At 44.6% G+C, this 15,896-nt stretch overlaps 1 protein-coding gene across 2 annotated transcripts in view; it reads right to left on the bottom strand.

Annotated features, from left to right (window-relative positions):
* The window catches only part of SHKBP1 (SH3KBP1 binding protein 1), a 231,297-nt gene that overhangs the window by 14,437 nt on the left and 200,964 nt on the right, over positions 1-15,896 (bottom strand). For both annotated transcript variants that reach the window (XM_085625394.1, XM_085625395.1), the window contains exon 16: positions 9,115-9,299. In XM_085625394.1, the coding sequence (XP_085481520.1) occupies positions 9,115-9,299 (185 nt within the window). The remainder of the gene's footprint in view (positions 1-9,114; positions 9,300-15,896) is intronic.

Below are 15,896 nucleotides of genomic sequence, written 5' to 3'. Positions count from 1 at the left end.
TGCATGAGCCCTTTTTGGACAATTAAATATTTTGAATATTTTTACTTGGAATGACCACAGTATTGACCTAGACCAACTGGAAATCCTTTGAAACTGTGTATTTGTTTTAAACAACGGTATGAGGGATTGGAATTTATCTTTAAAACATTTTTTTTTTTTTTAGCTATTGCTGTTGCATGATGTCTGTCTGATGAACTAATGTCTGAAACAAACAAGACTGATCACATCTTGCAATATATTCTAAATAATTTACAAATCTGAAATCAAATAGCCTACAAATGTTATTTATTTATTTTGGTTTTATTATGAACATAATAAAGTACACTGGATATGAGACCAGACATGTGCGGTGCGGAGCATCTGGCAACAAATACAAATCGAGGTATTAGTACACCTGTCATGAGCTTTGTGGAGCAGGGCAGCCTTCACAAAGTCCACTTCTGCACTTACTTTGGCAATTACATATATCATGTTATAGAAAATAAATCTGTGTACCTATATGTTATTACTGCAACAAGACAGTGTCCATTTACTTTCTCAAGGATCGGCCACTATCTTTAGGTTGTGACTACAGGACTTGTAATTGCCAGTAGTAACCACACTGCGGTTATTCTGGTCAGGGGTGGCGCCTCCATTTGAGCAGTGGAGTGTCGCCCGACAACTGAAAAATAAAACGGTAATAAAGTTAATTTATTAACGTTTTATTTTTTAGCAACTCATCCTGAATGCAGTGTGAGGACGGGGTAGGGTCAGTACCTATTCGAGGTCATGAAGAGATTTGGCCTGGGACCTGCATTTTTTAATGGACGGTGCTGTTGTATGCAGACTCTACTAACCGGGTCAAGACGGGTAGACTGATCTCGGGAAGATGCAGAATAGAACGAGGTACGCGACAGGGGTGCCCTTTGTTGTCCCTGCTGTTTGCTCTGGCTATGGAGCCGCTAGCAGCCAAAGCTCATACAGGTAACTATTTCCAAGGTCTAGAGGAGGCCGGCCAGATTCACCATATTGCATTATATAGGGATGATCTGCTATTGTTCCTGGCAGATGCGGGCAGGGCGCTAAGAGGGGCAAAAGACCTTTATGAATTGGGGCGAGTAGCGGGCCTGAAAGTAAACTGGGCCAAATCATCTCTATTTCCTGTCTGGGCAGATAGAGCTGGCCCACAAGAAACGGAGGGGGTACGGTGGGAAGCTCACTGTTTGACATACCTAGGCACCCGAATATATCAATGTCATGGGAATATACTGGAAGGGAACATAGGGAGAGCCCTGAAAGGGGTTAGGAGTAGTTTAGATTTCTGGGGCACCCTGCCTTTATCGGTGGCGGGTAGAGTTGCCCCCCCAAAGATGGTGACACTTCCAAGACTACTGTATTATTATGGAGTGCTACCGGAATGGGGGGTACTGATGGAAAGAGCATGGAAAAGCACCAGAAATGCAAGGTTTCAATTAATAAATTTTTATGTGCTGCATAGGGCCTACCTCACACCGGATAAGATCAATAAATACTTTAATACACAAACAGCCTCATGCCCGCGCTGCCATACAATAGGGACAGAATTTTTACACATATTTTGGAGCTGTCCAAGCATAGGGACCTTCTGGGGGGAGGTAACCACGACTATGGCAGAAGTGCTTGAAAAGGAGATAGAAAATACCCCTGCTTATTGCCTACTACACTGGTTACCCCACACTGCTGAGAATAAAGTAACAAGCAAATTCCAAGACCTCTGGTTGGTCTTGGCCAAAAGAGATATTACCAGCCATTGGAAACCGAGAGATGGCCCAAGCACAGCAAGGTGGAAAGAGTTTATAAAAGGGGTCGAGTGCGATAGTTCTGTCCAGTTGCAAATAGCTAGAAGGACGGGGTATGAGAAGACACTGGAGTCAGCTAGAGCGTGGGCGGCGTTGCTGGACTTGTTAAAGAACCTTGTAACTAGGGGAGAGGTAGATCAGGTGGGAGAGGTCCACGAACCGAATGGCTGATTTCTCTGTACCAGACCTAAAAAAAAGCTGCATTGCTATAATTGAAGTGCCCCCTCTGATAGCACAGATATTAACTGAGTTTATACTAGAGATAATTGAGAGTTGAGCTGATCTACCATTGCATTAGATATATAATGTAGTGACCATTGTGACACGCCTGGGTGGGAGGGACGGGTTGGGAGAATAGTTGGGGATAGTTTAAATAAGATACACAAGAATTGTAGAATTGTAATAAGGTAGTAAGTAATTGGTGTGATAGGGGGCAGACTGTGGCTACCCTTGTAGTAGGTCGCTGAAATCGAGTTATTAGACTACACTGCTGATTGACCTGATATTGCTGAGCTTGTCATTTAGTGTCTTGGGAAAGATTGGATAAATGAATATGGGGCTGTACTGATGTGCTGTGATTTTTACTTGCAGAAAACTCAATAAAATTTGTTAACAAAAAAAAAAGAACAGGGTGGGGTCATCGCTGCCAAGTGGCAGCAGCAGAGAGCTATGTGCTTTAAAATGCACATGCCTCTTTGGCCAGCTGTCTTGGACCGGCCAGCCAGACAAGCGCATTTTAAAGTTATCTAACCTAGCTGTCTTAAACAGCTAGGTTAGAGAAAGTGCAGGACTCCCATGCACTTGTGAGCACTGAGTGAGGCCGCTCTAGCCAATACTGGTGCTGCTTTTATGCTGTGAAAGCAGCTCCAGGATTGGGTAGTGCAGTTTTCTGCATTGGGAGCTTCCGTGAGGAGAGAAAACACCTGAGGGAAGAGGATGTTGCGCTGCAAGATCAAAGGCAAGTCTATTTTCACTATTTATTTTTTTTGTGCCTACCACCCTCAGTACAAGCCAGCCGCCACTGATTCTTGTGATAGGCTCTGGAAGTAGCTTGACATACTCCAGCAACATAAGTTCAGGGGAGAACTCTATTAGCTGTTGAACAATCTGGCTAATGGCATTGGCCATCCCTGTCCACTAGGCTCTAATCAGCGGCATGCCCAGGACAAGTGGAAAAATCCCACAGGCTCTGTAGAACAGCGAACACAGTTGGTTAGGGAGATGGAGTCAACTATATGGTGGGAATTTAGGGGTGCAATAAATACTGTTAATAAACTTAAAGTGCAGAAGCGTATGTCTGTGACTTATGGAAATACGTTTTGTTTCTGTGACGCAGTGTTGTCATTCAGCATCACGGATGTCCTTTCCAATTTTGCCATCCCATTTACCGAACGCGGTAGTGTTGATTTTTGGGAGACTGTCAGTGTACAATCTGTACAACTTGGAAATCCATTCCTGTGTGTCCGGGCCTGTAAGAAGTTGAGTGAACAGGGGCATTCAGGAGGTTCTGTGGGGAATGTTGGCCATAGTTTCAAAATGGAATGACGTATCCTGTAGTTCATGAAAACAGGGCGTTTTCCTCTTTGTATTCCTTAAATTAGTCAAGGGACTAACAAGCCCTTTCTTTATATAATGGGCCCACCTGTGTGAAACCTGCTTTAATGCATGTTGTCTCTGGCTTTGGATTCAAGCATTGGTGTGAAGGTGGGGTGATTAGCCAATTTGAATGCAGGGACGTAAAGGCATACCAGGCTACCTCCTCTGGCCATGAACTAGTCTGAACAACTTGTGCAGTTCACCGTGTATATACTGAGCAGAGATCTAGGTGGAGTTCTGGCAATCGCTGTGCCCAGGTCACCCATTTCTCCTTGCTTTTGCTCAATATGGAGATGGGGGTCGGTGCATTTATGGCTATACCAGTAGAAGGAGTAATGAGACTGCGCGGTGATGTAGTAACATTCCAGATCTGAAATGAAGAAACCTCCCCACTCATATGGCAGGGTAAGGTAGTCTCACTTCAGTCTGGGGTTCCCACCACAACGCTCTGTACCCTCAAGGTCAGTTTGAACAGTAAGGGTATGATACCGAAGAAAGGTCTTGTTAAGTGGGATTGGCGTGTTGTTAAATAATTATAAAAACGTTGTAAGTACAATCATTTTAATTAATGCGACTACCAGCCAATGACAATGGAAGGGTTATCCATCTATGAACTTTGCTCGTAAGGTTGGCCACAGCACTGCCATAGATATGACAGATAAGCGTTTGTGTGTCGGGGGTGAATGGCATACCTAGGTACTTAACTGGCCCCAGATTCCATCTGCATGGATATTCCAGAGTAATTGTTATAGTGACATCATTAAGAGGCATTATTTCTGATTTCTCATAATTAATCTGTAACCCACGAGCCCACTATACCTAACCACCTCTCGATGAATAGGAGGGAGGTTGACCTCTGGCTCTTTGACAAACTTCGTCATCTGCATACATCAAAAGTAGTATGTGCTTCTACAGTAGTGTGAATGCCTTAGTAGGAATGCTCAGGTCTCTGCCAGGGGGCTCGGTCGACACTGGGGAGAGGGGGCAACTCTGCCTGGTGCCCCTTTGGGTTGGGAAAGGCTCGGACATATCACCATTTATCTAAACAGGGGCAGAGGGGTTGTTCTACAGTAATCGTACCAGGTTCAGAATGTTATTGGGGATTCCAATACACCGTAGGACTGCAAATAAGAATGGCCACTCCAAGGAGTCAAATGCTTGCTCTGTGTCCAGAAAGACTGCAGCGTCTTTCAAGTCTGGTGTGATACGGTGTACTAGGGTGAAGAATGTTCTGAAATTGTTAGATGTTGCCCTTTCCAGGGATAAATCCTGACTGCTCTGGTAGGACTAGGGCTACCAGAGGCCATTTAATATGTTGGCTCATATATGAGCTAATATTTTAGTGTCGGTGTTTCACAGCGACAACTGTCGATAAGACTTGGAGTCCCGTTCGTCCTTTCCTGGTTTCAGAAGAGCAGTTACAACCACCTTCATGATGCCAGGAAGCAGAGTACCCATTTCCACTGGTACATGTCTGCCAGGTGCAGTACCAGTATTGCTACACGTTCTTTATACAACTCAGACATAAGACAATTTGATCCTGAGGCTTTAATGCCTGGCTTGCCATCTACGGCAGAAATCACTTTACGTGTACTACTAGGCACTTAACAGGTAGGTGCCTATGCCTCCTCTATCCCTCCATCCAGCCAAGTGGAACACCTTCTAGGTAGCATTCAAAGTCTCTTGGGTCTGCCACATTGGGGCAGATGTATAGTTTGGAGTAATAGGATTTGAACATTTGAAGAATGTTTGTGTTACCAACAAAGATATTTCCACAGATGGTGTGCCTTTGTGCATGGTTGGTAAGCCAGGTCAGTGTTATACTGGGGCGTTCACCTTCTCCGGAATGGCATGCTTTAGTCTCTTTATTCGGTAAATTCCATTTCTTGGTGTAAGTCTCTTTACACTCAATAAGGGCTTCATTTAAGGCTCTAAGAACTTTGGATCATGATCTTTCTCAAAGTTGCATTTCAGGTCAGCTGGGCTGTTCTCGAGCTTTTCTAGTTTTGTCTTCAGTGACTGAGGACCCCATACCGTTTACCAATGGTATATCCGCAGAATAAACTTTAAAGGCTTCCCAAAACATGAAAACCGTAGGAACTTCAACTGTTTTAATAAAATAAAAATCCACAATGAGGGTGTGAAGACTTTGCTGGAATGCAGTGCTGTGGAGAGCTCTCGGAGGGAATTGCCACAAGGGCGAGCATCTGAAGGCCTAAGGTAAGGCCAGAAGCAATATTGAGCGGCTATGGCCATATAGTGTGAAAGGCAACTAAACCACGTCATGGATCAAGGGTAAAACCCTACCTCAAGTAAACCAGGAATCACTGCTCTACAGAGTGTTGTACACTGTAGAATAATATGAATAAGCCCTAGCGTCTTTTGACTTCACTCTTCAAACATCACATAGGCCCTCATTGTCATTTGAAGTTCAGAGCAGCGAGCTGTGTGCAGGTGGTCTAGGCTTTGTGGGTTGTCACTGTCTAGTGTAGGGCAGAGTCAGACTGAAATCAACCCCTCCCACCCGATAATCTTCTCAGCGCTAAAGCACCAACATTCAGCGAACATACGGGTGAAGAATTCTGGTGCATAGATATGAAAGATAATGGAGATTTCACAAATCGCTCCCTCCATAAGCAGGGCTCTGCCGTGCGTGAGCACATACGTGCCTATGTATCTGAAATCAATGTTTTTTTGATGAGGGTGGTGACACCGCTTGAGTAAGAGTTATACGGGGAAAAGTATCTGCTTGAGCCCTAAAACAAGGCTAAAGTAGTGCCAGAGCTCACAGGCAGATGAATCTCCTACAGTAATATAATCTCCAACCAATGACGGGCAAATTAATACAGGTTCATGTTTTCGGTTACCCAACCCACATACAGTAATTGTAGGTTATGTAAAGCTTAGTTTAAAAATCAATAATAATGGAGAAGGTGGAAACATGGTTTTGCTGGTCATGCTCCTTATGCACCGATCAATTGGTGAGAATATGAACAACAACAATTCCAGCGAAAACAATACCCTTCTCTCCCCTGCCACCTCTCACCCCCACTGGTACACGGAACTTTAGTGAAAATGGCACAGTAACTTACAACGAGTCCAGTATCGAGAGTAAACAATGAAAGTAGGTTGAGGGGTGAGTCGGACCAACCCGCCTACCAGTGACAGATCAGTAGGAGTGATGGGCTATATGAGTCAGGAGATTCACTCTGACCTGCAATATAGCAATTAGGCTATTAAGTTATTGGGCAAACATGATCCATAGGCTGAGCAGTCCTCGTGGTTAGTCATCGCTTGGGCCAGTGCCCACATTTGAAGAGGCAATGCAGTGACTTCATGCTTTTTCGTCTTGAGAATGTATTTCACAAGCTTCATTGCCTCTGTTGGGGTTGGCAAATTATGAATCAGTAGTCCTGATGGACTCGAAGGTGGGCAGGATATAGAACTGTATATGTGATGTCATGTGTGCACAGCAATTTCTTTATTTCAAAGTAGGACCACCTGGTCTCCTGCACTAAAGCTGTAAAATCTGGGTATAGCAATATTTTTTAACCTTGATACTTCAGGGGTCCTTCTCCCCTGTCTAGCCGCAGGGCAGTAACCCTGTTGCTGTGGTTTCAGATGTGTACTTTTATTGGATGAGCAGGTGCTCCAGGAGGGGGTTTTGGGTCCAGCAACAGGTGTGCACGCTCAACGATTAGGAGGTCTGACAACTTGGGTCTGCACAGTAAGTAGTTTTTCTACAAAGAATTCCGGCTTGCCCATGTTTGAGGACTCAGGAAGGCCCAGTACACAGAAATTGTTTCTCCTCAACCGCCCTTCCAAATCTTCACTTTTGGAGCTAGCTTTGATGAGCTCTGCTTCCAATCCCAGTACAGTTTTTGTTTAGCACTGGTATATTTCCTTCAATGTACGAAATTCTACATTCTGTGTCGGTGATGCGGTCTACTTGCTTATCTAGACGGTCTTTCACCTGGTCCATGCAATTCATGAGATGGTCCATCTTTGAATCGATGGCTTGTAAACTGGTCTTCATATTTAGGATGATTGTTTTAATGTTTTGACCTGGGCAGGCTGTCAGCACCATAACCTGCGCGTGGGAAGGGGGTGAGGGTCTTTATTTGGAGCTAATCTTCTTTATTGTTCCTGCACTGCTTTAGTCAAAACTGAGTTTCCCATGTTTTGAGTCAGACTTGCCTATTTCATCTGCCCTAAGGAGCGCTAGGCGAGAGAAGTGGCATGCACAAGCGAGACGCCCAGGGGGCGCGCTACAGGCCGACTTCATCGCCCATGGTGGTGAAGACCGCCACCTCAACCAAGCATCAGGGAGTGCCATCCACAACAGAAACAGCCTCAGGAGCAAGTCAGCCGCAATATGGATGACCGGGGCTGGGGGAACGTAGGCTGTCAATGAGCAATGTCAGCGTCGGCAATATGCTGTGAAAAGGGCATCTATTGGTCCTACCTCCATTGCTGAGAAGCCACTGCTCTCGTTCTACAGGGCCCATACTTGTATGCCACAATCTGTCAGCCTTCTCGAGTGGTGGGTCTGAACAAAGTCGGAGGCACATAGCAATGTCAGCCTCACATCTGGACTGGCTGCACCACGCAGGCCCGAGCACCTGGACCAGTGCAGCCACGCAACTCCACTCCACCAGGCTGCGACAAGGCCAGGGCCCTCGCTGCAGCAACGCAGAACAGAATGATAGCTTCTCGTACACATCCAACACGCAGTATGCAGGTCGAGCAGAAAAAGTGTACAGGGAATCATATTTTGCAGGTCAGGAGAGTTCTATTGTGTGTAGTGGGAGTTCAGAGCGCCACAGTTATGCAGCCTTCTTGGTAGGCTATTGGCCACGCCCCTCTCAACTGCCTACAAATGTAATAGCTCTATTTGAACGGCAGTACTAAAACTGTTGATGTATTGTGGAGGGGAAGACCAGCTAGCTCTATTTGATTTCACTTAAGTAAAAAATTAAATAAGATACAAGGGAATAGATATGCACTTTAATACGCACTTTATATTACTACCGTGACCATTTGTCTACAAATCACTAAAATAAAAAATTAATCAATGAAACTCGGACTCCAAGTTAAATGGTCGTCGTTTCTCACTGACAATCTACTTATGTACATTCTCTAATTGTGACTCGGATCTGCAAAGGAATTCTCTTTCAAGGGTCTGCAGGGTATCTCTGTGCTGCTCATGTAAATCCTCTTTTCTGTTATACAGTCCCTAGACAGAGTTTGCACAGTTTCATTTTACATGCCATACCAATGAAGATTCATGGTATCAACTTCCTCATAAGGGTGAAAGGGACGGCTTCAAAATGGATCAGAGGACAGGCTCCAGCCTAGGATGCCTGTGTGTCCAAGAGCACAAACACTGAGAAACCCTACCAATGGAACACTCTGTTACACACTTTTGGCTAACTGCCACAGCGGCTCAACTGGGAATAGGCGACCCTTCAGCACTATGAAGAATCTTGCACCTTTCTGTGCGCTGGAGATTTTCATCACCATCATTTTCTTGTGCAGATTTGAGTCCTGTTGAGAGATTGCAGATTTCCCAAGTAAAGAAAAAGAAATTATGAAATTATTCTGTCTAGGCAATACAACCTATGTTCAGGTGTGGAGACTTCCCAAAAAGAGTGAAACCTGGGTGAATAACGACAAATGTGGCAGGCGGTTTCTCGCCTACCTCGGTTTTCGCCTTTGCTGGCCACCTCTGAGGCTGTTGTCAGGTCCCACATCTGGATGCTGCCGTTGGCGTGGCCAGTGAAGAGGTAGCGCCTAGCCCTTGAACCAATGCGGCTGGAGCCCTCGCACTCGTGGACCGTGAATGACGTGATGGGTGTGCCATCCACAGAGCGCACCTCGCAGATCCTACAAGTGAACCAGATGAAATGTCATTAGGGAGTCTGGATTTGACTTCACATCAACGTTATGGCGCATTGACATGATCTTCACATCAAAGTTATGGCGCAGTGACATGATGCCACAAGAGTAAAATGACAGCACTGTAGTGAGGAAACAGGACAGGCAATGAAAAGCACATGGGAAAATAAAAGTAAGGTTTGTAAAAGATGTTAACTATTACAAATAAAAATTAATCCAGGAAGACAAATCACAATCGATGGCAAAAGTTGTAAGATAACTTACAGATTTAGATAAATGCTGGTAAAATATACAAATAGTAATTTTTGGGGGGCATTCTGTGTAATGAATGCATACAAACCATGTTTTTTCAGAGTGCAAATTATTATGCACACAATAGTCAGGGCTCGATATAGATAACCAAAACAAGATTGATAAATATCAAATTGACAACGCTAAGCGGACTGAAATTGGTCCCGATGAAAAATGGAATTGAGTTAATGCCAGCTTGATAAAAACCTAGTGAGGCCGGGCGAGACCAAAAAGTTTAAGTTATTGAAATGCAAAATGAATTTCAATGTTCAGGAAAGGTCAATTGTAGAAATGTAGACCAAAATAAATATACAAAAGAAGAAGAAAAGAAACTAAATTACATTATAAAAAAGTATACAGAGTTGTAGTTTTTTACACAATTTCTACTGTGAACCAAACATGAGAAAAGAGGAACAGAGAATGACAGTAAAGCAAAAAGTTGAGCAGAAAAAGATAAAATGCGGTAGAGCTAGAGAGAAGTAGGGAATGATAAGGGGGACTATGAAATCAATCCTGCAGTAACTCTGTAAATAATAATAAAGAAGATAAAAAGCACCACAGGGAGAAATGCTATTCAAGGGATCTAAAACGAAGAATGACAGGGTCAGCAGGTGGGGGGCTGATCTAGGGTCAGAGTAACGAGTCTTCACCTCAGTAAAAAAAACAAAAAGAAAAACCAAAGGATAAAAATTCTTCTGTGCCCCCTCAATTTACTGCACAGCGCTCTATTGCTTTGTGTATATATAAGGAAACGGAGGGGCATGGCACGCAGTAGGATCCAGCAGAAGTGTCACAGAGTATTGGTGACACGTTTTACTGTTTGAGGGCAAATAAAAGGATGATTACGCAGGATCTACCACAGAAAAAAACCAAAAGGAGGGATAGACCTAGCTTTCTGGATGCTGCTGGTACAGAAAAGCTCAGAGACCATTCTGCAAACGATTCAGAACTTCAGCTGCCTAAACGGCCCAATGTGACATTTTGAGCAAAAATGGCTGTCAGAGGCTGGCTTCACATTGTGGAATCATGTTCCCGACAGCATTTGCGCCACGTCGAACTTTAGTAGGCTTAGGCATGAACTTAGATCTAAAATATCAATAAAATAAACTTGTAGTATCAGCTCTACCACTTTGGTTCACATGTATAAAGGGACAATAGAGGATTTCAAAATTGTGGATATGTTGTTTCATATGTAGGCATGTTTTAGTCTACATGACAGCTAGTAGCTTGGTTTAGTTCTGCCTACTGACTGAAGAATAACAAATAAAGTACACAATTTTCCAAAATGAATTTGACAGAGGGTGCAGTTTGGAACAGCGTGCACATGGTAAATGTGTGTGATGGCAGAGGGTGTTTAAAGTGGCACACTCAGGTGCAGTACAGAGAGACTGTAGTATTCAACAGTGTGCACAGACTGTGCGTGTGCTGCATGTGGAAATGCTGGTGGTAGCATGGTACATGGGCACAACAATACTAGACAGTGGAGTGTGCTGTGAATGCATAAATGCCTGCACAGGTACATTACATGGAGGACCTTGGGTTCCATTTTGGGAAGCCCAGGCCTGCCTGGGGAAAACATGAGGCATGGAGGAATCTCCCCCAGACAGAACTGTATATTGCTGCATTCCGGTAAGCTGGGTGGGAGAAGCACTAGGTGAGGGGAACCAGGCCTTTCCTGTGCATTTCAAAGGGCTTGTTGCTTCAGTGACAGATCACAAGGAAAGGGCGTGAAGACATCTCAGGAAGAGGGAGATGGGGTTGATAAGGAAATCATAAAGGGTAAGACTGAGGGCCCAGGATTAACCTTTGATGCACAGATCATTGCGGCTGACATCCAGGTGTTAAATCTGGTCACTCCCATGAACCTCATTGTGGGTTAATTTGCTTTGGAGTCCTTCCTGCTGTGACGGACAGCTTTCAGAAGGAAGGATGAAAAGAAGAGATGTACATACAAAGTACCAGAACCCCAACATAAAACTTCAAAGGTCCAGAACCTAAATTACAATTTCTGTCTGGAAAGGAACTATAAGTAGGGGAGTCTAAGACTCAATACTTTGTCATCTACCGAGCAGCAGCCGGACTGCATTAGGAGGGGAAGCTCTGCTAAACATCTGCCTGTGACCAGGACTAGGGGCCTAGCCTGCTAGTCTCCCAGCTGGATGAGGAGACATTACCCAGGGAAACCAAGATCACCTGCTCTGCCGTCTGGAGCACTAGTACCTGCCTGCTCGCCAAGACCGGTGTGCCAGTGAGGGAGAGGAGCGTGTTGAAGGAAGAGAGATGCAGAGGGGAGGCCCAACTTGTGTGGCTCCTCAGCGAGGTGTAAGGAGCTGTGCCACACTGATTGGGTCATTGCCTGTGTGGCACGTTGTGAGGCTGTCGACCCTGTATGCCAGGAGAGGCTGCCGTGCAACATAGACAGGGTCACATCATTCAGGCCCTTGCCCGTGTGCAGCATTGTGAAAGTTGCCTGCCACGTATGCCACATGGGGCCACCGTGTGGCAAGAAATGGTGTCATATCGATCGGGCCGTCGACCGTGTGTGAGACGTTGCGTCAACCCTGTGTCCCAGGAGGGGCCGCAGAGGAGGCAACCTGAGGCCAGAATGACCGGACAATGAGGTTCGTTGGAGAGACCCGGTATGCCAGGAGGGACAACTCGAAGAGCTGAGGCTGGAAGTCCAGGTTGGTTGCGGCTGGAAGTCCAGGTCATTGCCCGTGACCTAAATTGCTACTACAACCAAGACAAGGGAGGCTTTGTATCTGAGGAGGCCTGAGGACAGAGGTGACGCTGTCGGAGCCCAGCCATAACAAGAAGACTGCCCCCATCCCCGAGCTAGGAAGAACAAATCTTACTGCATGTGGCTGGAGCCAGAGCAACTCAGATTGTCAGGATGCTAGTAAGTGCGGCGCAGGAGAGAGAGCCAGGGCCTGCCAGGAGATGCACGTGTGATTGCGTGCAGCCCATCTTTGCCGTTCTGGGCCAGGACAGCACTGCACCGCTGCCACGGCTCGTACTGCTGGAGCAGCTCACCAGGCCCCAGGGGATACAGCACCTTTGATTTTTGCAACCCTACTTGAACTCTAAGTGACGACACCTTATTGATTGAGACCAAGAGGGGGAAACCCAGTGAACAGGGTCTAGTAGTGTAATTTCCCTGGATGTTTCCACATGTGAGTGGGGAATAACAACGTATCCGTTACATGGAAACTTAGTAGCCCGGGGGTGGCCTGACAACTACCAGGGTGTCTGCCTCAAGGGGGACTGTGTTATTGCTTATTGAATACCGTTTACCTTTGCATGTGTAGAATTTGAATATTTCTTTTATACCAAATAAGTATTTGGCTGGACATTGATTTATTGTGTGCGCTGTGTGGACGTTGAGTTATGAGTCACGTTCACTGACCAGTATCTACACTTCCTTCCGAGGGGGCCTTGACTGTTCATGCTACGCTATTAACTGACAGTCAAGTGCAGAAGGTGAGGCTTGACCCAGTTCAGAAGGATCCATAAAAGGGAGGGCCCCGGGATATCAGGAGTAAATGGCCTCAAACACCTCGTTGTGACCCAGTAACCAGTGTACCCTGTGACCCTCTGAACGGGAGATCTGACTGTTGGTATCCCATGGACTATACCTTCCCTTAAGACAAGCAGTCATATATAAGTGGGATGAGCTGAAGGAAGGGAATGAGTTAATGCCTTGGGACTCACTGGTTGGGACAGCAAAGGGCAGGATCTCAAAATGTAAATATAACCAGACGTTGGAGTGGTTTAAAACAAATCGAAACATTAAAAGGGAGAGAGAAAAAAACAGATGGAGTTGGAGCTACACGACGTTTCACCTGGGAAGCAGGAAGTGGCATGGTGTCACTGGAAATTAATTGAAGCAGCAGAAGAGGCACAGAACCTCATGAGTAGAACATGGACAGGAAGCTTGCCTACACGGGACCAAGAAGACCTGTGGCAAGTATCTTTTAACATTCTTTAAGATATGGTGAACCCCTCCCCCTTAAGAAATAATTCTAAAAACGTTTACACCTTCCACAAGATCTACAGATTCTGGCATGACTTGCGAAGATCAAGGGCCAGAGGGGTAGAAGGCTTCCCAAGTGTCAGAATAAAGACGCCGACGATCTACATATGTTTGTTAGCAGGTGGTAGAAGAATATGGGCAAAAGGTTGGTAAGACAACCTCTGAAATCTTAGGATGAATGATAGAGGTAAGTAAGCCTTACCCTGATTATAGTTTGGACATCATAAAGAGAAAAAACTGATAACCCTATGCATATAATTTTAAATCAATTGTATGAATAAATCGATAGTAATATTAACTAACTGAAGTTCAAAATTAACACCTACATAGTTCGGGGGATCTTCCAGCTAACTAAATAACTGACTGCAGTCTTCAATCCACTATTTTTTGAGTTGTTCTTCAATTACTCGTGAAAGGAGATTTTCGACAATCTGGCAACATGGCTCTGGGGGCCACGTGAAAGGTATGAAATCCACTGTGGATTACAGGTTCAAATACAGTCTAGCAAGCCTCAGTCCTTCATCTTTCCGTGGTAGATAAAATAAATATCTTGGATTAGGAGAATAGCATCCAATTTTAAATTCAGTGCTATGGAAACTCAGCACAAGGCAATAAGCACTATATAACATACCATAACATGCATTTGTAACGCACGTGTTCACGCGTGGGGATCTTTGCGCTGATAACCGATGTTTATTGTTACTCAACTCAGTGGTACTCATTTTATCGACCTCAGTAGGATGAAAGGCAGAGCGGGCCCGCCGGGATTTGAACATGTGACCATGAGGTCAAACACAGGCCTCTAAAGTGGACGCATTAGTCCACTAAGCCAACGGACCCGAAAAATATAATCATAACCACTGATAAACAATTCCGCTGGATTAGTAAATGTACGATATCGTCTTTGGTACTCGTTTGCTGATAAAATAGCTTAAAAAACTAATAAGCACACAATACAGGAACCTCAGTAGCATAAGAAGCTGAAAACTTGATGTTTACGAACAATGAATACATTCAAACATGCAATTCTTTCGTCCGATCCGTTGTTAACACTTGAAAAACAAGCATTGGCAATGCAATAGGTCTCGCATTTGCGAAAGGTTGAGCTATTGGCATTTGTAAATTACACTGCCTTTTATTTATGTGTTGTTTTATATAACTGATAATAAAAGACATTGTCATTTACAATGCCATTAGCTTAAACTTTTACAAATGCAAGACCTATTGCATTGTAAATGCTTGTTAAAATATGAGAGCATTTTTACAACCATGCACGCAGCCGTTTATAAATCAATTACTGAGAACCTTGTCAATCCTCCATGGTGGGATTGAACGGTGTAGTGCCCTATGCCGAGAGAAGCCAGTTTAGGAGCACATGCTGTGGCTAATCTAATGGCAGTGCACTGGTCTATGATATTTTCAGAAGAGGAAGGAAGCATTTATTTAAAGAGAAACGATTTGGAGACTTAACTAGAAATTGGAGTGACTTCCTCATTTCTTGACACCCAGGTGCAAAGGCCAGTTTCAGAATACTAATAACTTCAGACTGATCTACTTGGGTGTATGTAGGTCTTAGACCTCTATATGGAGAACATTTCCATGAATTCCAGTTCAATGACTAAAAACGTGTGCTTGTTTTCAGCTGGTATTTATAACCCGTAAAACACTCCTCCCCCAGACATATATATTGTGCTGGGTTTCATAGACTAAGTAGCTTAACTGAATGCAGTAGAAACCATTCCTAACTAGTCAGTTGCAATTTCCACACATGACATTCCAACCCAGCCAGTTCCATACATGCTTTACTTTCACTGCAACAAGTCTTTCCTCTAGGTCACTTTTTTAAATATATAGATATATTTTTTTTAATGGAGCTGCACATTTCTGTAGTGGCTTGGCAGGGTTTTCATGGTGGCAGATATTGTACCTGAGGGCGCTAACCCACATGTCTGTTACTAGTATAGGTAGTAGTATTTTCATGCTTCCGCAAAAAACAGTCAAGCACAGAAACGTGCCCAAAACTCGAGGTCAAGATATTCGACTGTTCCAGCACCAATTCTTGACTGTCTGGGTAAAGCGTATTTTGGGGGGGCTAACCAAAGAGCCAGCAAGCATGCAGAGTAAAATGCAGGCATGCCCATGTGCATTCAAGAAATGCCTTTAAATGTTCAGTAAAGGTGTTAGGGCCAGGGAAGACTTGCAGTCCTAGGTCAAACAAGCATTGGCAGAGCCAACACATTTGATGCTTGTATGCAGAGTAG

This window comes from Triturus cristatus, chromosome 9, assembly GCF_964204655.1.
Source record: "Triturus cristatus chromosome 9, aTriCri1.1, whole genome shotgun sequence".
NCBI lineage: Eukaryota > Metazoa > Chordata > Amphibia > Caudata > Salamandridae > Triturus > Triturus cristatus.
The sequence above is the reverse complement of the archived record's forward strand: the minus strand, read 5'-3'. Positions and strand labels throughout refer to the sequence as shown.